General features: G+C 40.0%; 1 protein-coding gene across 22 annotated transcripts in view; it reads left to right on the forward strand.

Moving 5' to 3' along the window:
• Positions 1-25,644, forward strand: part of adgrb2 (adhesion G protein-coupled receptor B2) — a 191,960-nt gene that overhangs the window by 39,485 nt on the left and 126,831 nt on the right. For all 22 annotated transcript variants that reach the window (XR_004213002.1, XR_004213003.1, XM_031854094.1 and 19 more), the window contains one exon: positions 20,371-21,274. Coding sequence is in view for 20 of the 22 variants with exons in the window: in XM_031854094.1 (XP_031709954.1) it covers positions 20,371-21,274 (904 nt within the window). In the remaining 2 variants the exon portion in view is untranslated. The remainder of the gene's footprint in view (positions 1-20,370; positions 21,275-25,644) is intronic.

Consider the following 25,644-nt stretch of genomic DNA (forward strand, 5'->3'; position numbering starts at 1 on the left):
ACACACACACACACACACACACACACACACACACACACTTCTGCACTCTGGCCAATGCTGACTCAGGATATATGGTGAGCAAAAGAACAGACAAAGAGCTGACAACACCGGGTGACTTGGCTCGAGGCTAAAGGGTTGCATCGGTTGACAAAATGTTCAGCTCGTCGTCCGTAGCGCTTATGAACACTTCATGAAGTAAGCCAAGTTCTCATTCTAACATTGCCTCTCCTCTTCATTCATCATCGGCAAGAAAAGACACCTTGCTGCACCGCTGTGGTCACGTCATTCACCTGCAGCATTTCATCCGTCTTAGCTGTGTTGTTGAAAGATTAAATAAAATGGAAGAAAAAGCCATTTGCTTTATGCAGCCCGGCCCACCAGTCAGCGCCTCTTTATCTCATCATTGATTGGCTGCTGGATTAGCCACCCGCTTTGACCAGTGTGTGGTATCGACGGGGCTGCCTGCCACAGTGAAGAGAACCCTCCAAGCCAATGAATATAACTCAATGGACTGAGGACGTGGGGGTATTGATGCCGACCTGGCAACTGGTGAACCTCACACGAGTCTTTTGGCTTTTACCACAGGGGGTCATTCTCAGGGCTGTTATCAGGTGCTCTGAGCGTGTCTCGGCTGCAGTATTGGGCTGCGACACATCGCTCATTACTCATTTCAAAATGAATACTGTTTAAGTTATTACTTCCCGGGAGGAGTGCATTCACCACACTGATCTTTATATTACCTCTGTGTTACACCCTCACAATTGGCAACTGCATCCGGTGTGACCTTCAGAAATGAGGGTAATTCAATCGCTTCAATGATCAGGGAATCCAAACTGCATTAATGTCCAATTGACTAATCTTCCAGCTAATTTATGGGTTGTTGTGCTCTCTAGCGAACTATACCATAGTCGAAGTGAATGCAGGTCGTCTCACTGTATCGGCACGGATGGTTGGATGGATCACAGTCGGCAGTTGATGGATGGGTAGTCCATGTGAAAGTAGTTGTTTATTAACCATCAAAACACTAATCTAAAAAGCATTTGATACAAATCTGTGGAAGTAGAAGAGAAGGACTGAGGTGAGAATGACTTCATTTTGCACAGGTACAGTGGACAGAGTTAAAGTAACTCTACTGACGGTGGTAATTATTCAGTGTGTGCAAGGAAACAAACCAGTCTAAGGTTTTTTGATTGCCATAATCTCTTATTGTTTGTTTTTAATGTATCCTGAAAGCAGTAAAGTAGATTTGTCACATTTTTACAACTAGCAAATGTTTTGTACTGATTTGCAGGTGAAAAGATGTCTAGGTGTTAGAAACTGCATACATTTCATTGAAAAGTTACTTGCTATTGCCTTCCTGACTAGATTTCATAATAGAATTGATAGAATATCCTTGAAATGTGTACAGTACCTGCAAAAGATGTACGAAAAGTGTTCACAAATGTAATCCTTTACGTAAACTTCAGCGTTATTGTGAATGTTTACAAGTGAGATGCCATGGCAACACTAGAAATAGTTTTTATTCTCCTCATCCTGTTGCTTTAAGTCTTGCGGGGATGCTTACTGTTTAACCCTAATCATGAAATAATTAAGTCAACAGATGATGGTGGGATATATTTATTATTTGATTGGTATTGTTTCTGTATGTAGCCTTGGGTGCTGCTTTTTCAAAACTGCATCACCACCAGGAATGCAGTCACTATGAATATAAAACACCTGTGTGCGTGTGTACACAGAATGAGCATGCTCCCTCATGTGTGTGAGAATGTGTGTTTGCGTGTGTGCTCATGCTATCAGCACCTAGCGATCCGTGTGTGTTTGTGTTTATACACTCTGCCTTGCCTCCTGAATCACGCCGGGTTGTCGGGCCTCTCTGGCGCTCTGCTGCCAGTCTGCTGCTGGAGATAAAGTTCTGGCCTAAAGGAGAGAAGGCAGACCGCATCCACCCTCCCTCTGCTTAATCCGCCCTCTCTCCCTCTCATCCCCACCCTTGCTCCTTCTCTCCATCTCACTATCTCTCCCCTTGCTTACCGCCTCTCAGACCTGTGTCCTTCAATACACCACACTCTCTCATCATATCTCCCTCTTATATTTTTTTCCCCACCTTCCTTCTGCTACTCCTTTTTTTCTGCCCTGTCTGCTCAGATTTTTTATTTTAATTTTTCTGCCCATCTTCCCTACCAAACCAATTCTATACCACCCTCTTTTTCTACATACACCTACTGCAGTGGCCTCTCACCTCCGATAGTGGGTCGCAATTTCCTTTACCAATCGCTGTCTTTGATTTGGTTTGGATTCATGAGAGAGAGAGAGAGAAAAGCTTTCACATTGGTTCATCATCTGTGTTTTGTTTTCTACATTAGCTTGTCAGCATTGGTGAAGTAGTAACTGATGTTAGTTTACTGGTGATTTATGTGCTCTTGACAACCTTACTAATGACAAACTTAGTTTTAGTGGCAGACTCTAGAACATACAGAGTTGGAACATGGTAATTAAGTGACATTCACTTTTTTGTGTACTACTTGCTACAAGCCTATTTTACACCTGGACGGATGAGACCGTGTTATAATTTTAAAAGCACTGGAAGACCTTGAAAGTCACAGAAGAATGTTTCCGCTATCACAGACATTTAGAAATGCATTCATTGCCTTGATAAATATAAAATGGGCACTGCTCTTGCCTCTTAAGAAGAGTACGCCATTTTCTAAAGCATGCTATTCGTGTTTAGATTGAGTTTCTACCTTTCAGACTCTCATTATAGCTTATTCACTCCAATGTGAAAATAACCTTGCAGAGACCTGAGATTATCCATGGCATTAGTTGTGCTTTATTACAGGGAGATCTGTGTCATTTTTTCCTCGGTGGTATGTTAAATAACCTAAAAATCTGAGATTTGAGAGGCACGCGTCAAACCATCCTTAATGCAAGAAGTTGCCACATTATCCTATTCTAAGTGTCCATAGTTGCTCTTTTTCAACTTTTTGAAAACACATATTTTGAATGCAATGCCATTGTTCAGACGTCAAGGCGTATTTAATTGCACCACAGATGAGGATTTTGGGCACAACTTCTTTACTGCTCAAGAATAACTCGATGTTCAATGTGATGTATTCTTCTCAAGCGTGTCTCAATTATAGTATATTGTTAGAGTCAATCTCATGGTAATTAACATTTTGCTGCATTCCACATGGTCGATAGCGATGTTTAGAATGTGTAATTTGCAGTTGAGAGATGGAAAAAAAAACATGTGAAAGCAGTGGTTAGTAGACTGCCACAGTATGACATCACTGTTCTTAAATCTGCTGCAAGGCAGAAATTTAACTTTAAGTACTTTAGATTTTGCTTTAGGCACATATGTTTTATTATTTACTTAACTGACAACAATTCAGTCTGACTTTTCCACAAACTCGGCTCTCTGGCCTTTGGCAGTCTCCAAAGTTGGAATGAACCTCAGATGACAGCTCTAGCCTTGCTTAAAATGTGTATGTTGTCCAACAGTTATGTCTTCAAGGATGGTCTCCCCTGCTGTTGCATCCTGTTCTCTTATACTGAGGCGAATCAGACACTATCTGGGCAGTTTCTTGCTGATCTGGAACATGTCGGCGATTAATGCGTCCTCACTGCCATACGATGTCAAATTTATGGGGGTTATTTAGTTTCTTCGTGCTAAAATATCCAGACACAGATTCTGTCTGCGTGAGAATGATCGTCCTCTGCCACTGTCATTAGCATTTCAATAGTCCTCGCTTGATTGAACACCAAACGCATAAGTGGTTTGGCAGGGCAATTTCCCTTTTTCTTCAAAACAAATATCCATACGTATTGATGCCTCTCTTCACCAGAAGTAATACTCAAACATTGTCCGTATATTCCATCTATATTGTGGTTTTCATATCTTATCTTTTCTGTGTTTATTATTTCATTGATTTCTATATCATTGATGCCAAATCTTTTAATAATCTAGTTGACTTCTTTTACTACAACAGTAACTGATATTGACAACGCTCACGACATGGCTCTGGAGATTACAATGTCCCTCTGCGGCCACTTTGATCCAAACTAAAATATCTTACAAACTTTTTGAGAGATTGCCATGAAATTATGTACAGACATGCATGGTTCCTAGAGGTTGAATCCTCTATATAGAATATATCATAACAACTTTGGTGATCCTTTAACTTAGAGTAGTATCACATCAGTCAACATTTTTTTGTGTCCAACACTTAAGTTTTGGACACGGAATTAATTGTACCCGCTTAACATCAACACTTTTGCATTGTCGGTTTGAGCATGCTAGCACACTGATGTTAGCATTTAGCTCAAAGCACTGCGTTAGATATGGATGTGTAATATGGATTGGTGGGGCCACCCCCATATCCTCAGAGGGGGGTTTGCTCATCATAGTCAGCATTTATATGTTTAAGTTGTTTGGGGAATTCCAGCACCTTCTTTTAATATCAATGTGACAATGTTAACACAAACATACACACAAACATGTACTTTCTACACCAATGCACACTTTCACAAACTTGTGCTTCAGAGAAAATGGCATCAGCATTCAGAGAAGGTGTTCCATCTTTCCTTTCTCCACATGCACATGTATGTTTCCCAACAGAGAACTTTTTTTTTTACCTCATCGCATGTCTATCTGCACACCACAATGACGGCATGCAAATGGTGCCAGCAGCCAATGCCAAGGCAGACTGTATGTTCAGGTTTTGTGATGGAGTATTGCTTATGAAGAGAGGAGTGTGTGACAGTCAGTCTTAAGTATCTTCTATTGTATCTGCCCGTTCCTGAATAGCCTACAAGTTAGACATTGCTATGACCGCTGTGATTCAGGTGTCATTTCATGTTATGGTCATTATCAAAATTGACCATTTATTTTTTTGTCTGATGTCAGTGCCCCTGGTCTAGTGTTCACCTTTTAAGCAAGGGGACATTATTTCCCCCTTCCTCTTTCTTTTTCCTTTACTGTCTATTCACCATCACTCTCTCTATATATCTGACAGTGCACGAGGCGAGAGGAAGAAGTGAAGCAGACACAAAATATATATGTACCTGTGAAAGACAGCTCTGTATAAATAAAGAAGAGGTATAGTCAGCCCTACCCGGGAGGGACGGCTGGAGGGAGACACGGGAGAGTTTTTTCCCCTCTTCCTTAAGGCAGCTGTCAGATTTTGAGAGGACGATGAACAGGGGAGCAATAAGGTAAAAAGGAGGAAAAGTTGAAGTGAGCTGTGTTCAGGGAGGGGAGATATGGGCTGGATGGGTGATAATGAAAGAGATCGGGACCGAGTCAGTAGTGGTAAATGAGTCCAGGATGGATGCAACATGTGCCGACATAAGTAGAGATGCTGAGTGCCGTCTTTGTGAAAAGTTGTTACACTGACTGAGACGTTAGCTATTGTGTTGAATATGGTCTAATCATCAAAATTCTAGGGGAGATTTTGTGTTGTAGTGGAATCACTTACAAGACAATTCAACCCAAATTCTACATATATGTTTTTAGACATATACATCAATACCTGATGTTTGCCTCGATATGGGAGATTTTGCACATCATTCTTGTAAAAACCACATAACCCCAAAATGTCAGCTTTTCAGGAGCTGTTTTCATTTTATTAATTAGTTTTGAAAAGGTATCTTAAACCCTCCGGCTATTTCCTCAATCGACATGGGAGCACAGAATCCATCACTGAATGTGAAAACATGAAACCCTAAATTGCAATAACACTTTTACCTGACGGCCATGATTTGTCAAATTTGAAATATTTTAATGGGCCCTCATTTACATCACATTGTCAGGGCTCTTCAGTTCAACAAAACAAAAAAATTGAAACCTTGAAGATATAAATTAAATACGGGAGTACTGGTGGACCAGTATGTGTGTGTCTTGATATGACTTATTTTGAGTAACTCTTTTAGAACAGCATGACAGCTTAGTTTTTTTAAATTAACCTCCCACAAGAAATTATGTTTTCTACAAATGCTGGTTTCTGCAATTCATGCATTCTTGCATTAAAGTCATGTTTCTATATTTGAAAACGCCAAGTGGCTGTTAGTAATGGTACGTTCTAGATAATGCAATATTTTATTATAAGAGGTATATAACATTCAACAAAAAACAGCAGCGAGGAATGCAAACAATCTGTTTGAAGTTGTCATATAGGAAACGTCATACGATGTCAAAAACACGTAGCAGCGCCTGAGTGGCGGAGAGGTATGGCAGTGTACTGGAAGATCGGTCAACGGTTAGCCAAACACACCATACAAAAGAATAAAAGTGAGCCAACCAACAACTGGTGATGTCCACAACCAATGGACAAAAGCGCTGTAAAATACACTTTATTCAAACAAAAAACAGCTGCAATGTATGCAGCAATCTGCTCAAAGTGGTTGTATAATACACTTTTAAAAAAAACTAAAATTGAACTCACCAAGCTGTCTCCCCGCTTGGCAGCAGGTCACCCGTAATTGTATGCAGTTTGCTGCAGCAGAATGCCAGATTATCTGTGGACAGAGACAGAGGTGCTCACTCACGCCCACACACACACAGATCTGGAATGGGATTATTTCTTTTTATAACAAATACAATACATTCTCAGGTTTATCCCAGATTTCTTCTTCTGTGGCATTCAGCAGACAGCTGAAGATGTACGCTGGCAACACCGTTGTATACTGGACATGCATTTGTTTTTAGTAAGGTACGTAGTCTACTGATGTTTCTGAATGCCACTTGTGCTTCTATTTTTACCATACCTCTGTGATTCTGCAGCAGTGTAACGCAGCAGCTTTCTTCATAGACTTAGAACTTGTACATGGCTATACTAATGTTTCTATGCAAAACTAGTTTTAAGGCACCAAAAAAAACTGTGGAGCTTTTCCATTTTCCAGGCAAAACAGCCGACCTACTCTCCATTACACACTCAACGTTGAAAGTGTGATTCATTGGTTTTACTTTAAATTCACCTTTCCACGACAATAGCACTCAAACACCAGTTAAACATAGCTGTGATTGAACAATTACCGTGACATTTTGCTTATAATAGCCAATATTGTACTAAACTGCCTTGTTGACTATGCTGTACAATTTTTATATTTATTCTGCTTTATATGTCACCTGGGAGGACATGGAAGAACAATTCCCTCTGAATTGTTTGTCAGTAGAACATCCAAATGCATTTGTACTTGTGTATTTTTTTTTTTAACTAATTCAATTAAAGTGCACAAGTTGTTTATCATGTTCCATGATGAAATCCAGACTGAGCCCAATTTATCACCTGTAAACTTCATGGTCAGCTATGTACAGTATGTTCCACATTGGAATGCAGATCATGTATTTTTAATAATAAGAATGTAGCGTTAAGATGTAATTGAACATGTCTGCATGTGTGAACTTTTAATTTAATCTAATATAATTTAAAGGAAAGATAAAACTGTAGATAAAATTCAGCCAGAGAATTAAAAAACAACAACATCCGCAAACATATAGAAAAATCAATTGAACTTAAATAAATGCTTATGTATGAATGTACATCGTATTCGGCCTAAAATGGTGCATTTACCAGAGACTGAAGTAAAACTGCAATACTGCACCATCCAGACACATCTTGCACCTGGGCAATAGCTGTGTGTGAAAGGTCAGCTCTCCTCGGTGACCCTGTAGGGGACACAGCTTCACTGTAGACACGGCCAACTTTAACCCCTGAACCTCCAGCTGAGGAAAAAGCTCACACAGATGCAGGTTCTGGGTAGACTCATGTTCCGGTGTATTTCTTGCTGACATGATGAATACTCTGTAGATGATCTTGTGTTTGCCAATTCAATATCTACCCCCAACTACCACCATGTTAGACTGTGTCTGAGCCCCACCGGTATGCGTGTGACACATTAATATGTGCAAGGGATTAATACAGACACACAGAATTTTAATATGACATTCATCCTTTGACTATAAGACCCAAGTAAAGAATAGAACCTGCAAAAAAAGCCTATAGTAGAGGAAAACACACTGCAAGATTTCCCATCTTTCCAGCCTTGTGAGGTCATATCGCCCACATAAAGATGTGAACAACACACTAACACAAACGCACAGTCCACAGTTGTTGGCGTGTACCTGCAGCGTCAGCTTTTCCTTGCCTTGACTCCTGTCCTCCCTTTGATAGTGAGCCCTAAAAACAAGGAGAGGAAATAGAGTGGGAGAGGAGATAATGAAATAAATAACCTGCCTGGCAACACTTCAAAGAGAGAGGGAGAGCTTGATCTGCTCTACTGCAGCTAGAGAAGGAAGATATGTTACGTAAAGAGAAAAGATTGGGAGATAACAGCAACCACCTCCTCCACAATCGCACACAAATAGATTCACAGCAACAGGTTAATAAAGTTTGACTGCTTCTTAGCAGGACAGTTAAGGATAATATTCCCTGTTATTAATTGTTTTGAGTCACTGATCAGCCTTAGTTAGTCATATTTGGTTTCTTATTAGTCCTGACGTACTAACAAGTTGTTCCCCCACCCATGCATTGTGAAAGAAAAATCTGTAAAAGTTAAGCAAAGTGTGATTCACGTTAATTCCGGTGCAAAGCATGGACTTTTTCTAGCATCATGCTCGCATGGCATTTATTATTCATATATTCATGTAATACATGCATGCAGGATGTGCACTTTTTAGAATATTCTTCGATGTCCACAGGACCGTAAGTGTGTGTATGTGTTATGGCATGCGAGTATTAGCTGCCTCACTACGTGGTCTGATTAACATGCACATAGGCTTTACATCCAGATACACAATCCCACCCACACACACCATCCAAACACACTGCGCATAAACAGGTTTCCTTCATTCAGAGACATTTTGGGAAAAAATGTCTGCCTGATGGGTGGGTCCTCCATCAGTTCTCACACCTTCATACATACACATACACAGGAGTAGACGCGGTCCTGCACAGTATACATAACCTGTCAAACATGCATACACACAGGCTCACACACCATCTTGTCTTTTTCACTCCATTTTCCCTTTAGCTGAAACGTTTCTGTTGACACGGACAATACATTTAGCTTCGGCTGGTTTTTATCCCTCATCCCGCGGCCACGATTACATTAAGTACAACATTTGTGTGACATATTGTCTTTTTTTTAATGAATGTCTTTTCACGCAGCGCACTCTCTGCTCAATCAATGACTTTCGAAAATTAAAAACCTCTTTAAAGACTTGGCTTTTCATATAAATTGGTGTATGGTAATTCTTTAATATTTAGTCCCAAATCAAATTCAGGATCAGGTTTACAGTGGGGAAATCTGAGCAGTAATGCACAGCTGTCCCATTTTACATTAGCTGGAATCAATAGCGGCACATATTTTTCCTTGAATTAGCTTGCAAGATTCCCTTCTAACGCTGTTGCAGAGGAATTGTAAAACTCCATTGATTGGTTTTATTGTATGCAGGAGCCCTTTGATCAATACATTTGTTATTGTTATTTTTATGACACAAATATTGTAGATTCATCGTTAAATGCATTGGAAATAAAAAGCATCGGTATGGATTTAAATTTTCTTTTTTTTTGATAGTTATATCCTTATCCAACTATCAATGGAAGTTAATGCAAATCTAAAAATGCCTTTAAAGTTGCATTAATCTGACAAGGTAATAAACATGTTTGCTAATGACTAAAATAAATACTTACATACATTTACAAAGTCTAAATAATTCCCATCCTAATCATGTTTAAAATACATTGCTGGCCATTCATTTGTTTTGGTCTCTTCTGTTAGCAAATCTTGGCAAAAATGAAGGGTCATATCTTTTTTTTTCAATAAAATGAAAGTATTTTCTGGGCCAGTAATTTCATATCATTATTTACCGGAATCTTGCAAACATTGGTGTTAAAACAGACTATTTCCTCGTCAACTGAACCGTAATTTTATGGACCTTAAATATTTGTTTCCCCTTTTAGATTAAGCTTTTCAACTGTCATGTAACACAATTCACAGAAGAATACTTAGAGGGGAACTAAGTTTCCCTCCAAGTATTCGGTCTCAGCCTCCCTCTCCTCTCCATACCATGCGTCTGTGTTGTCTTGAGTAAAAAAAGAAAAAGCTGGTGTAAGCTGATCTGTTGGCAGGGACATGCTGCGGAGGGAAGCCGATCCCCCTCTTCCTCAGTCTGTGATTCTCTGTTTCACAATGAAACCAAAATTCCCACCAGGCCCACCACAATACGACAAGGCCTTTATCCAACTCCTTATTGGACCTCCATCACACACACGCACAGACTTAGATTCAGATTTGTGCAGATGAATACATGTGCACACATGCCAGTGTGATCTGCACACAAAGGAATTTAGACTGTGTTTGCATGTGTCGCATCACATTCTGTCCAGGCACTCAACAGATGGTGACATTTCATTTTTTCCCCCCACCGTGACAACAAGGTTGAGAGTGTGAAGAGTAGGTGTTTTGGGGTTTGTAGGGTCAAGCCTGACACATGCTTCTGCATCTGTTTATCCACGTTCTGCTAAAAGTCTCTACCAGTTAATTAGCACAAATAAAGACCGAAGCAGACGCAGCATGAAGCATGTTAGCTGCCTGTCCTGTTACATTACTTACTGTCCAAATTTCTCTTTTACACAAAGATGACATAACTAATTTTAGTTGTGACAGTAGGCTGTGCAGTATGTTGTTGTATATTTTTGTACACGTTCCTGTGCTGTAGCAGACTTAACACCTTACAGGTGAACTGTGTCTTGGTCCATGATTCTGTTTGCATCAGGTTGATGTGCCGAAATGTAAACCCGAGGCCAAATCACAAAAGGATATTATTCAAGTAAGAGATGGATGATGAGTGGATTTTTTTTCATTTATTTTTTTATTACTTCTATTAAATCTTATCTTCTGGGGAAATAAAGATAACTCAAACGTTTTTCATCACTCAGTCCTTCACCAAGGTTTTCAGCAATGTGGTTAAATTTAACATCCTCTTCATCTTTAAGACTTTTAATAAGTCTTCGGTGAGCATTCATACAAATAATGCTGCACTTGGAGGACATATTCATGAGGGACACACTGCAAATTGTCATTTGTTCTACTTTGTAAAAAGACAAAAGAAAAAGAAGCCACTGAACTGCTTCCATGCAAGGCAACATGGCCTTCTACCATTTGCTTATCCTCATCTCCAATAATTATTTACTCACTCATCTGAACTTAATAGACGCCATTATCAATATCTCCCTGTTAATGTAACACAGCTTAATATTGAAACTCAGGTTTGGAGCATATTGAATAATGTCAAATTAAAGGCTACGAGGCCATCTAATAATAAGCTTGAATGTTTTCCCATTGGGGATATTGAAAAATGCTTTTGCTCCAAGTGTAAATATATTAGTGTAGCCTTTGGTAAATGAGGTGTAATTTTCTTGGAGCAATGCGAGATGACATGTCAATGATTTTTTTTTACCACAGTGTTGCATTACAAATGGCATTTTCATTTATTCTGTTTGTTTATTTAGTATGGGTAATGACACGAACTGCACAGTATATAATACAGAGCTGATATGGCACCAAGCTAACGGTTGCTACTGGGTTGTATAATCTTCCAGAAAATAGCTTCCTAATGGTGTTGGCAGCAGTGGTGGTCATTTCTGTGCTGTTTAATCAGTGCTCATATTAATTGCGTATACTGTCTGTTTCTGTTTTGCTGCTGATTGCAGATTTTATGGATCTCATAATGGTGGAAATTGCAGTTATGAAGTCACTTATCATTAGAAGTCATTTTCCATCGACGCCATAAAAAATTGATATTTTCTCTCTCTGACTCCACCATGTTACACTTTCTTGAAGGCCACATTCTGGAGGGCTTTTGCATTGGATTTTTCAGCTCTTCCCTCTTCACTTACGTTACATCTCATCTTTCAATTCATTGTAGTTAAGAGCACGAGCAGTTGATGAAAAAGAAAAAGGTCCTTGGGCGCACAAAGCGAGGCATAAAAAAAAAAATGTCATGTTGACTTCATTCTTAGAGTATTTTCAACGTGAAATGTGATAATTCACTCTTCTTAGGTTGGGCTGCCTTTACATTCCTCTAATCTGTCTGTTTGTATTCCACCTACATTATCTGTTTCCAGCTCTGGAGTACACTGTCTCTGCTACGACGCAAGTATCGATGACACTCCTCGTCATTCACAACTCTATATGGGCACAGGGCGATGAGATGAAAGGATGCCGTTTCCTTATGTGGAGTAGTGTGTTGGTTGGCTGCCTTGTTCTGGAGTTTGGTGCTCCACTCCACTAGCATATGTATCCAGGTGATGAGATATGACATATTGACAACATATTTGACTTTCACCTTGCAGAACTATCGATTAAGTTATTCAAATATGTGCACAAATACATCATGCAAGTGTTCCAGAGGGCTGTGTACTTCACAGGGCAAATCAACAAAGATATAAACTGTGTTTGCATTGTGTTCTGGTCTATTGTGGCTTTTAATATTGCTGAAGCTGCAATCTCTCTATATTATAATACCGATTGGTATTTTTCTGTATTCAAACTGCACACTGATATCCCAACCTTCCGTCACGTCTTGAAAACTGTTAAAGTGTCAGACAATGAGTTTTTTTTCCCTTTAACATGACACAACTAAGCAATTTAACTAAAACATGGGTTTTAAAGGGAACTCCTCGACCACTTTTGATAATGCATCACTTATTTTAATCGTAATTATTTACACTTTTGATTCACGCCTTGTTCTTCCATCAGCTCACATGTTATGCTAACCTAAATGTATGAATATGTATGAGTGCATGGGATGTGTTTGTGTGTGTAGCGTATGCCCTAGCCAGAAGACAAAATGGCATTTGCTGTGAAAGAGGGGCTTACCGTCTCTATTCACAGCTTGTTTGCCTTTTGTGAATAACTGATATGCAAAGTTAAAAGCACTGGCTTAATGGTGTCCTGGGTTGAGCTTGATAAAAGGACAAATACAATACTTCTAAAATGTCAATTGGGCTAAATTAGCTGAACAACATTTGTTGTTGATACTGTTTAAAGGCAAAAAGATCTTATTGAGATGAAAGACGGAATATAAATGGATGCGTGTAGATGTGGGTAAATAAATTAAGTTTGGCTTTGAGGAAAGCTAAGATTTCTAAGGAGGGCAAAACCAAAGATGAGAAGGGGCAGAGATGAGGATGTTATGCTGGAGGGCAGAGAGAGGAACATGTCATGACTTCTTAATCAGTAGTAGAAAGAAACTCCTTGGTGTCTGGATACAGTCTTGAATATTTGATAAAATGGAGTTAGCATTTAATCGGGTGTGGCATGTGCCTGTGTGTGAAATCCACATGGTTCAGTTAGTGTCCAATGTTTTGTGTGTGCTCATACAAGGACCACACGCTGATCTCCTCTGAAGGCCACAAATGAGAGGAATTCTTGACATCAATACACGACTAGACAATACCATTCTCTACCACAGTGCACTTAGATGTGTGCAATAAGAATGATAGATTAGAGCGGAGGCGGAGAGGATGAGGGAAAAGGAGATAAGACGGTGTGTCTTGATGCTTCATCGCAACCAACCCGAAATGCATTTCCCATAACAGAAGCACCCTATCCAGGGATACATTTAAGTCTGGTGCCCACAAGCTATTTCACTCTATTACACCAGAACAAGAAAGTTTACTGGAAGATACTTTTGGTTCAGTTCATGAATAGCTATTCATGGGAAGTCTTACCCCATACAGTGATGTCCATTCTTGAACGAGCACTTTATACACTTTTGTTGAATGCGAATGAAATACACAATTGGTCTGCAAGATTGCCAGTGCACAAGTATCCCGAAAACACCACTCGCCTAGGAGTTCAGGTACCATTGAGATAATGCAATGTGATCAGGAAGGCAGGACCCTTTTCTGTAGTGGACACAGGAATTCAAGGCATCCACGTGACTATGCAACGGTCAGCGCTAGTGACGAAGTAGTAAACAGTGAGAGGGCCACTTACTGTATGGTGGGCAGGTGAGTCCAACAAAAAGAGCACTTTAGGACACAGGAACGATGTTCGAGACTGTCTGTCCCAAAGTTTTTTTGTGGAGTGACGTGTTTGTGATGTTTTTCCTAAAGCCTAACAAATTCACTTTGTTGGCGAAACATCATCGTTTGAAAGCTCTGCCGAGCGACATAAAAATAGTAGAAAAGCTGTGTTCATGTACACAAATCAATAGATACAATTTCGTGACTATTTCATGAACCGCCGTGAGACTGAGTTGAGGAAGCAGTTTTTTTTTTTATTTTATACATTTTTTTATTTTCTTCAGTTTTTCTGGGATGGCATTTTATGCATTTGTTTAATGAACTGTGCGCCAGTGCAATAATTGACTAATGAAATGAATATGGGGGCTGCTGATTTTGGTCTGGACAAAGCCTTAGTCTGCTTAGAACTGCTGCCATAAACTTGGTTATGTTATACTCTGAGGCAAGGCAGAAATCTGTCCATAAATATATCCAACCAGACGTGCGTCTTCGGTCTAGACTTGAACAGGAATATTGATATGTTCTTCTTTAGTCCATGTCATTTTGGTTTTGTCAGAATGTGTTTAAAGATATTTGGGCTAATGCATTCGGCGTATTTTGTTCGTCACACGGACTGCTTACCTGCGTTCAACCAGACTGCTAAAACGTGATTGGTCAATACTACTCCGACTGCAAACGGTAGCCAGAACGCTTCCAATACTAAAATATTGTCCTGTTACCTCCAGATTCAGCATATGGATGCAGAATCAGTTAACAAATTAGATTTCTGCTTTTTTAAGTAGAGGTGATGTTTTCCTTTCACAGCAGTTTGTGTGTTGCCATTGCTTAGTTTGCATTTTCACATTTTTTAATACCCTTTTGCAATGCATGTCTTCTGGCCTTAATAAATAGAGGAAAAAAAAACTTGTTGTCACACCAACAAAACATGGAATCATCTTTTTTATTTTTGCAAGCAGGAATCATCCACACAGAATAAATTATGGTTTTGATAAAATGATTCCCAAATGGAAAATATGGTTGTTGGAGCAGCACAGGGACTGAAATAAGCTCAGACAAATAGAGAAGTAAAATATCTATAAATCAAATAAAAATATCTATATAAGTAAAAATATAAACTAAACAAACAAAAAAAGACAATACAGGAGTAAGTCACGTGACTAGAAGCAGCAGTAAGGTGGTTAATGTTGGCTTTACACTGCACACACTGCATATCAATATTCTGAGTTGAGCAGTACTTCAACAGTCCGTGGGTATTTTAAAATTCAGTCATTTAAAGTGTGCCTCTTTGTGGTTTCGCAGTATGTTACAGTGGCATTAAAGAAGGCAAAAAAAGGCATATATATATATAAAAAATCTAATTTGTAATAGTTCCCATTTGCTTTTACCATCAAGGAGAACATACAGGGTGTAGGAGGAACAAATATAAACATTCCTTTACCCAAGAGTGTGTTTGAATCCTTAAAAAACATAGAGCATGGAGAGCGCATATTTAAAAGAGGAATGTTTTATGAGTGTGATTTTGCGTTGAGTTTCTGTATATGTATGTCCGTCACTAAGGTAAAGGGGGGTTGCAGCATCTTTCACTCAGCCTTAACAAATAGACTTTTAAAATTAAAAGGAACAATAAAAAACAAGCTCTTTCAGAATCATGGGTAGAATATAGAGAAATACGGTTGCCCACCAAGAACAGTGCTAACGTTGTTTTTATTGATGTTAACAAAGCTTAATGCACACTATTATCCTGCAGTGAATTTGTGTGTATAAAACATGGTAATACAGTTTAAGTTTGTTTCTAGGGTTGTACCAAATAGTTCAAAGCTTAATTTTTGTTGTTGTTGTTTTGCATGTCCATACCACCCCACTGAAAATACGTTCTTGAGCATCTGGGTACATCTATAGCAGACATTAAAACTTGATGCGTTCATAATTGTAAAATTAATATTTGGTGAAATAATCTCTTATTTGGGGACAGTGATACTTTCAGTGCTGTGCCATGAGTTTAAAACTGTAGTGTCCCGGCACTATTCTCTTTGAGTTTTAAAGTGAAGACAAAGATTAGATGAGTCATATTGTCACCTCACTGCATTAAAGAATGAAGACGGAGCCCTGAGCAAAGAGAGACAGGGAGTGAGGAATATACATATTTTGCTATCCTTGGTGATAACATTAATGTCAAGGTGGAAGGAAGACATCAAAGCTAATGAATATTTATGGTTGCCCAGAGTAAAGTGCTGTTTGAGAGTGAAGTGGGACAGAATGGCCTCATGGAGACAGCACTTTAGGGCCTACTCTTGCACAGACTGTGGGTCTATGAATATTCATTGTTCATTGTCCCAAAAACAATTTGCTTAACGCTTCTGACTTTTTCTCATCCGTAAAATATGCGTAAGGTTTTACCTATGCATGGTTTGGCCTATAATTCTATTTATCTTCACTTTTGATAGGTCTATGACAATATCAACTTTTATTCTTTGCAAAATAAAAATAACCCAGAAATGCTGTTTGTTCTGTGCTTTAGAATATATTGCATTATATTCACACAGACTCCCTGGATTTAACAGTTCAGTGACACATTGTTAGCGGGCAATGTGTCACTGCAGCCTGTACGGATGTTATATCATTGCATATTTGTTTGAAAGAATCTGAGCATGTTCAAACAGCATAGTCTATAACCCCATCATATGCCAGACAGCATTATGTCCTTGAGCATTTTTCACAACATGCTACATTAGCCTTCCCAACCGTGCCATGCATTTGTGAAAGTGTCACAGCAGCCGGAGCCAATGCTGTTTAAAAACCCTTTATGTCATATTTTACTCGTGAACAATCTGCAGATGAGAATCCTGTGTTGGAAAACCCAGTCCAAACAGCGACAGAGCGGCAGAAAAGGAAAAAAACACTTTTTCCAGGAGTTGACAGTGTTGCTATGGTTATTGTCTCACACCACTACCAGCCTCTTATAAAGTAAACACTGCCTGATGAGTGAAAGGAACTACAAAGCTTGTATGTTAGTGTGGTCTAATGTACAGTAGTATGTTCAGTGTGCCGGTGCACGTATCTAATGTGTGCATGTCTTTTTTTTAGCAGTAACAAAGTAATATAACGCATACTGATTACTTGACATTCATTTTTTCCTTCATCCACGCCACGCCACTTCGGCAAGAAAAATAAAGGCTCTTGATAATATTAGCGCTGGATTTTAATACAAAGTGGTAGCCTAACCACTGCATGTGAATGCATGCATTGGCCTGGAACTGGGCTCCGTCTAACAGAGCTCTTAGACAAGGCGATGACATTCACGGTATTGTTGTCTCCGATGGATCGTGTCATGCCCCCACATCCTCCTCCTTGCTCTACAGCTGTCAGAGTGAGCGGTGACAAGCTCATCCATACAAAATATGGGGGCAAGCATCCTCCGCTTGGTGCTCAAAGTGAAAGAACTGTTTCAAACAAACTGGTAGAAGCCCAACTAGAAAATTAAAAGCAAAGATTCCAGCCCATCACACGACAGTTAGCAGTTAGAGTGGTGATGTGTTGTCAAGATATTATTGTCATAGAAAGAAAAACCATGTGCAGCACTGGGATGAAGCGCTGCTATGTACAATATCGTCCACCACTGGATCTGTAATCGACTGCAATAAACTTGAGCTTCTTGTGTGACATAAAACATTACCCTTTTTTATTTCATAATGCCTCAGCCTACTTATGTGGTTATTTTGGTGAAGGTAACTCAGAAGTTGTGTAATCAGAAATGCATTACAGAGACAGTACTATTGTAAAGTAGGTTATTACTTTTAAATAAAATTAGCAAGTACTATTTTATGAAATTCTTAAAATAAATTGCCCAACACTGGCTGTCAGCCACTTTGCTTGAAAAAAAAAGGAACAAGTCACTTTTAAAATCTATTTTTTTGAATCCTACAAATTGCCCTTTGAGTCACTTTTTCTTTGCATTCCAACCAAATTAGCAGCACTGTGCTTCTGTAAAATGTATTTATTTCCATCTCTTTCCAAATCCACTCTACTATTTCTGATGTACAGCAGGTTGTACTAGTGGTTACAGAGACCTTCATGTGACCTCAAGGTAAACAATCTCTGCAAAAAAACAATCTCTGTCCATCATAACATAATACTGTGGAGGTGAATTGTCCTTGAGCAAGACAGTAAACCATTTTTAGCATTGTACATCACTCTGACTTAGCATCAGTAGAATACCTAAGACCTTAAAGAGATTGTTTATTTTTCACAATGTATAATTTTGCACATGTGTTTACAATTACAGTACAATTGTAATAATTCCCTCTCCTCCACCATCTCTCCTGCTTTGTATCCCCCTCAATCCTCAGTCTGCCTTTCATGTGCTTTTAGCTCTCGTTAACCCCACCGTGCTATGAGCCCAAGTGCCTCTTACTGTCCAATCTCTGTGGGGTCACCTCTTGACATGGTGAGGTATAAGCACAGTTCCTGGCCTCTTACCCAGGCCCTGTGGACTGTGTGTCCAACGTTGGATAGCCTTACGACTTACATAAATCCAGTGAAGTACATACTGCTTCTGGCTTTCATTAACCTAGGCCTTAGTGAAGTTGAGTGCTTGCTCTAAAGGCCCACACATGCAGAGACTGCGTCACACGTTGAGTGACCTTGGTTGGCAGTAGGGAGACAAATTTGATGCATGCAGACAAGTACAGGAGTATTTGGTATGCTCTATCTAGGTATAGGTGGGTTCAGTATTATTCTGAGGAAAGGTACGTCGTTTGCTTCCAAATGTTGGTGAATGTAACAGAAAACTGAGTTGTTTTGAACCTGAGCATTGTACTCTACACCAAAGCAGTGTGTTAGTTTGTTCAGTACATAGCAGTTTTAGCTAACTAGCCGGTATACTAATATAGCAAGGGAACCAATGCATACTAATTACTGCTAATACTATTTTACATGCAGTTAGTTCCATTGTAACTCATATTTAATGCCAAATTTATGTTATCGCCATGTCAGAAGAATGGGAAGAATACAAAGGCACTTACCGAGCAGGCACACATTATTCCACAGCTGGCTACTTGCTGCACGATACAAAAAGTAGACAAAAAAGCTATGCTTCACTGTGTAACTTAAAAAAAAAGTATTTTCAATATTATAAACAAATCAAATAGACAAATCGCTCACATAAAATATGCTAAATTAACTGTATAAGCGTCAGTGTTTCATTTGACGTGACTGTGGTGGCTTTGCAGTGTTTTGTTGAAAATATTGGATTTCAGAAATTCGTAATACTTTACTGACACCATTTGACACACACATGCATGCACTTTTAATCTGTATGATATGACTTGAATTATGCGGCACGCCAAGATGGTAGCATGTTAGCTTGAAAGTAGTAGTCCAGATACTTTGCTAGCTAAGGAGCTGCTAAAAGAAATGTAAAGAGTTTGCTCCGACAAAAGGTGTTTGGGACTAAGAGTTTCTTGTTTTGTGGTTGTCTGCAGTCATTTTTTTATGTTTTGCTAAATCTTTCTTATATCACAGTTCAAGTTGTTTCTCTGAGTCAAAAGTATTTTTTTGGATTTCAGCACAGTGATATTTTAGAAAAGAAGTTGTCTGGGTATTGTGCCATAAGGTTTTTGGTAGAGTGGTGTGAACATTTCCCATCTCCCACACATCCTCCTCAAACTACATTTATGCAGAACCACTTGAAACTCTCAAGTGATGGAGCAGTCACTCGGGGCATATGAAAATGTTGTCGGTATTGAAGTAGTTTCAGGCAAAATACTAAAACACTGTATGCTGTACATAGGGTTTTTGTCAGCAGTGTGTGTGTGTGTGTGTTGTGTGAGACAAAATCAGGCTGGTGGAGGACCCTTACTGTGTCGGTGATGGTAATAGTTTGCCAGAGCCTTGGGGGAGCTGCTCAGCAGGCGTTGGTGTGTGTGTGTGTGTGTGTGTCTTTGCGTGCATTTGTCAGTGTGTTTGTGTGCACGTATCAGCAGGAAAGGGTAGATCAAGCCCCACAGTGCATGTCTCAAAAGCCAAGTCATCAACCCTTTTAATCCAGCCCAGCAGGGATGTGTTTCTGTTTTTGGCAGTGTGTGTGTTTGAAGAACAACGTCACGAGAACTGCTGCCATGAACTTGGTTATTTTATACTCTGAGACAAGACAGAAATCTGCCCATAAATATTTCCAACCAGACATGCTTCTTTGGTCTAGACTTGAACAGGAATATTGATAAGTTCAGCTTTTGTACATGTCATGTTAGTTTTGTCAGGTTGCATTTGAAGATATTTTATAATGTGTCTAATCTACAGCCACCTCTCTCCCCATCCTCCTCTCTTCTCTCTTCCCCTACAGGACGAATGTCATAGGATGAACACTGCTGGTGGGGTGTGTCTGTCTGTGCTGTCCTCCCTCCTGGCTGTGGCTGGGGCCCTGGCTGCCTTGTCTGCCCTCGCTCCAGCTTCTCTCTCTGCCCTGGCGGAGGCTGCCTATGGGGCTGCCCACAGCGTCCCCAGCACCGGGGTAGAAGGGTCCCCCTCGCCCATCTCCTCACCATGCTCCAGCCTTGTAGCTGGGGTGCTCTATGGCTCTTTCTCCCTAAGGGAGCTCTTTCCATCCAGGGCACCGGGCTGTTCCTGGTCCCTAGAAAACCCTGATCCCACCAAGTACTCCCTCTACCTCCGCTTCACCCGCCAGCCTATCATCTGCCGGACGCACTCCCCCATGCTCCTCTCTCTTGACCACCACCTGGCCAATCAAAGCTGTCCCCTTCACGTACAGACACCTGCTGCAAGGGATCAGGAAGTCATCGATCTTTGTGGCAGCCAATCCAACTCAGAGGGACCATACTCCTTCCTACAGTTTGATAAGAACTTTGTCCAGATATGTTTAACGAGACATCCAGCAGAGGATGAGCCTCAGGTATCGAAGGAATTGCTGGAGCTGAGACTGGTAGAGGTGTTACTCATCAACAATGAGAACTCCAGTCAGTTCACCTGCGGCGTGCTCTGCCGATGGTTTGAGGAGTGTTTACGCACCGGTCACAATGGAGACCAGGAGGTTTCTGATGGAGATGGTTGTGGGATGACCCAGACAGGATGTATCTGTCCGAACCACAATATCATGGCACCACCTATTCCATTGCTCCCGGAGACGCCCCACAGTTCCAGCAATGGTTCTTTCATTCCTGATGACTGCTGTGTCACTGAGCTGCATTCCAATGAAGCAATCGCCATAGCACCCAGAGATGTTCGACAAGGTAGGATTATTTTCAGCATAAACACACTTCTTTACAATGAGCCTATTATATGCTATACATACATACTGAGTACATACAGAAACAAAATCAAGTATTTTTTGAAGGTCCCATAAAAACGCATTGCTCCATAATTCAATGACTGATGAATTTGACTTCAGGACATTTCTGACTAGATACATTCTGAATATCAAACTTTTTTTCTTGATATGATTAAACTTTTTCTCCTGCTCTAGTGTCAAAAAACCTTTAAAAAAAATTGCAATGAATCAAAATATCAAGTCACAAATCTTGTAGAATCGCAGCATTAAAAATCGTAAGACATATAAAATTGGCACCCAAGTATCATGGTAGTAAAGTAAATAAGCGTATTCAATCGCATATAAACAAATGTTTACTTGTGTACGCAGCTTGCAGTAGCAAAGGGCAAGACAAGTTTGCCTTGTTATACTGGCTTTTGATACCAGCTCAGGGCGGTCCCATGCCTCTGCTTGACAGAGAATTTATTATTTGAATTTTGTTTGTTGGCCTGTAATTAAAAAACGAAGAAGTTCAAAGGAGCCCTTTAAACCTTCCATCAAAAGATTTGTAAATGGCTGACAGAAATTCATGCTTCTGATCTATATTTTAGAGATTACCCCATGTGCCCAAGAGGTGTGGCTCCTAGGTCTTCTGTTGACAATGTTAGAACAAGATCTGATTTGACACCCATGCACGCACACACACACACACACATGCATGGTCATTCATACATCAATGCATTGAGCACAAAACAAACAATCCCTTCGCACACATAACTCATGGGAATATGTATGCATGTGTGCATCTGTGCTTGTGCCTGAAAGCTACATAGATAAGTGTTTTATCCATACAGAGATGGACAAGTGCTTGTACTAAAGCTCTCTTATCCATTTTAGGTTGTCACTGCCACCACAATAATTCCTATAACGTAATTAATTTAGGCTAATGTAGAAGTGATCGTAGATATGCAGAGAGATGTAGTTTGTCTTATAAATTCGCACAATGATATAATAATGTTCCTTTGGGTGCATTATAGGCATGTTTGCAGAGTGAAAAGCACTAATTAGTGCCCAGTTGTTCTTATTGCAAGCCTTTTACAACACACTTGCACACATACTGGGAGCTCTAGGGAGTCTTACCTTGCTGACGGGGAGGTTATCGTTCTCTGGATTCCATCAGCGGAGAGGATTTTATCATCTAAATTACTCAGAGAGGGAGAACGAGAGGGACAGAGGAAGCGACTCGGTGTAAGAGGACTGATGCACTGTTGCTTGAGACAAAAGCCAAACGGATAGCAGAGCTCGTTAAATTGATGCCAAGTGTTGGGGCGGTACTTAACTTAAGCCAGTTGCCAGTTACCGGAGGTGTGTTGGCTTTCCTGCGTCTCACCTCAAAGACACTGATGTTGCATACACATTGGTTAGCAGCTGGTCACTCTATAATCACTCACCACTCATAGACAACACTGTGAACCGCAGAGAGCCCTTAATGAGAAGATAGCCTGAAGATGTATGGGCAAGGCTTTGTGTGCAGAATACTTTTTTTCTTCCAAACAATTCCCCTATGTCCTAATTACCCTGAAATAGCAGAATAGCTGTAAACCCAACATTGCGCTGTCAGAGCGAGAGCCAGAATTTTGCCTCTATCCTCCCGTTTCTCTATCCACTAAAAGACAAATACTAACGCTCTCTCTGAGTCAGACTCTTGAAAACAAAACTGAAATTCTTGCTCTGTTTCTCCCTGTCTTTTTCTCACGTTCTGACTCTGCAACCCTTCTTTGCAGCTCTTCATTTTCAATGCAGAAAAAAAAAGAACACTTTACTTTCACGCTTCTAGAACAAAGCACACTGGCACATACAAAGTGAATGAGATGTATGTGCCCACAATTTTAGAATTATTAAACTTCTCAGACTCAGATTGAGCAGACTGCCAAATAGATTATTTTATTATCAAAGGGGGGTCCTTGTGGTTAACGGCCGGAGCCCACACCAGATGCATCATACTGTACATGCAGAATGTGATCACATTTCAGTGTCTTGGAGAGTTGATGCACGTCAAAGCTGGAAAATATAAATAAGACACATGCCGCATAATCATGAACTTCCAAAATAAAGGCCCAACCAAAAGAAATCTGAAAAGCAAACATAGAAAATATGTTTTTTAAATTCATCCGGGCAGCGGTGGCTCAGGCAGTAGCATGGTAGCTCGCTGTCGGGTGTGTGTGTGTGTGTGTGCGTGTGAATGGGTGAATGAGAGGCAAATTATAAAGAGCTTTGGATGAAAGCGCTATATCTTCCTATTGTTATTCTGGCTGAGATGAACAATAGTCTGTTATACTGACTGACCTTCACTAAGCTCATTGTATAATGTCTGTATCGACAAAAACCTCAGCAGTTCTCGCTGCCCTAAGCTGAGTTTTTTTTGTTCTTGTTGAGAATATGTTTATTATTGGTATGACAGGTACAATGACTGAATTACACTTGCGTTGCATTAGGTGACTTTTATTATTTTTTACATTTCTTAATTAAAAAATTTGCCCTAAAGAGTTTGGACCGTGACATTATATTTTCAATCAATATGCATATTCAAATTGTACAGGTCCTAGGTCTTTGTCCATCAAATCTATAAATACATTACTATATGACACTGAGCAGATTTGAACCACAAATATGTAAAACACAGTTAAACAAATATTGTCTCATTACCATATAAAGTGGGTATTAAGGGGCAATGCAAACTGAATTATGCCATGTAAAATAAGTAAGCTATTTCGTTCCTACTTATTTACTCTATCTATCTCTGCTTTGATTTGGCAAAGAAGACATCACATACACAGGTGTCTTCATGTATCTGTCTTTACTACAGCATTAAATAACCTCTAAATTAAAACTCCTTGGACAAGCTGCCGATATCCCTCCACATTGCAAACAATATGACGTAGATCAGCATAACGGCCATGCACTACATTCGAATGGTCAATTTCTTCACATTTTTCTCACTGTCCTGCTCATGATGCAAGTCTTAGAAACCACATATTATCCTGCACACACACACACACACACACACACACACACACACACACACACACACACACACACACACACATTCAGTGTTTGATCTCCTGAGACATTGTGTGACTGAATGTCAGATCTGCTAGAAAGAGAATAAGAAAAACTCCAGATCTGGTTCTGTCAATCAACATCAGCCCCCTCCAACAACCCTAACACAGACACACTTCATAACTGACATGCAATGTGTTTGACACAAAAACAAGTATACCGCTGTGTATCACCTTCTCATTTTCACTGATTTTCTTCCCCTCATTTTCATTGCATTGATCTCTGCGCTACCCGTTCCTGCCTCTACCTTGTCTTTGTTTCAGTCCAAATGGGCCAGTAACATCAAATTCAGCTCGTTTGTACAGGGAAGCTTCTAGGTGTTAATGTTATCAGGGCGTCAGACCTGAAAGGCAGTCTCAAAGCGTTCATAAACCCCTTTCAGAAGGTTGGATAAGCAGGAAACTGGAAATCTGGCAGTCAAGCCTGTTTTGCATATTGACCAGTGCATATACAAGATTGATCTGAGCTCAAAGCAATACACAACTTATTTTAACCTTATTCCTCACATTCTTACTTCATCACTGTCTGTGTTGATTACTGAACCTTGGCAATCAGCTCTGGGTTGCCAGGGGAACAATGACATTCCCATCAGCCTAATCTATTGTTCATATTTAGTGTTCATCAGCAAATGTAATCATATTAACTTGCTACACAACATTTTCTTTGTTAACCTTTACTACAGCCGTATAGAGGTTACATCACTACATAGCAGAGACACAGTACAGTATAGAGCCAAAGCATCAAGTGTATTCATGGTTCATTAGAACAGGGTCCAAAATTGGTCCCTTGAGCATTCTACGTATATTACAAAAGCTACAGAGGGACAAATGCTCACCACCTGAGACACATTTCAGAAGGTCAGGAAGACATGTGAGGGTTACCTTTATAGAGCTACTTGGAAGATTTCCAATTTACAGTTATACAGTATGGATGGATGAAGAAGGATCCAGCATTTGTGCTTGATTCTTCTTCAACCATCCATCCGTATGTGTGATCCTTCTTCTATGTGTTGACATAAATGTGCCGCTGCCTCTATGTGTGACATCCACAATACTGCTCCCACGGCGGTGAATATGTCACCATGATGGATGTTGGATGTTTCCCATCCCTCTTTTTCTTGCTGATTGAGATCCACGGGGCAGAATAGTTTAGACCTATGGTATAAGGACCTCCTTATTGTGTTACCTCATCACTTCCACTCCATTCGTCAGTAGCTTAACTAATGACACTCAG

This window comes from Anarrhichthys ocellatus, unplaced genomic scaffold, assembly GCF_004355925.1.
Source record: "Anarrhichthys ocellatus isolate YVR2014 unplaced genomic scaffold, GSC_Weel_1.0 scaffold14, whole genome shotgun sequence".
NCBI classification, from domain to species: domain Eukaryota; kingdom Metazoa; phylum Chordata; class Actinopteri; order Perciformes; family Anarhichadidae; genus Anarrhichthys; species Anarrhichthys ocellatus.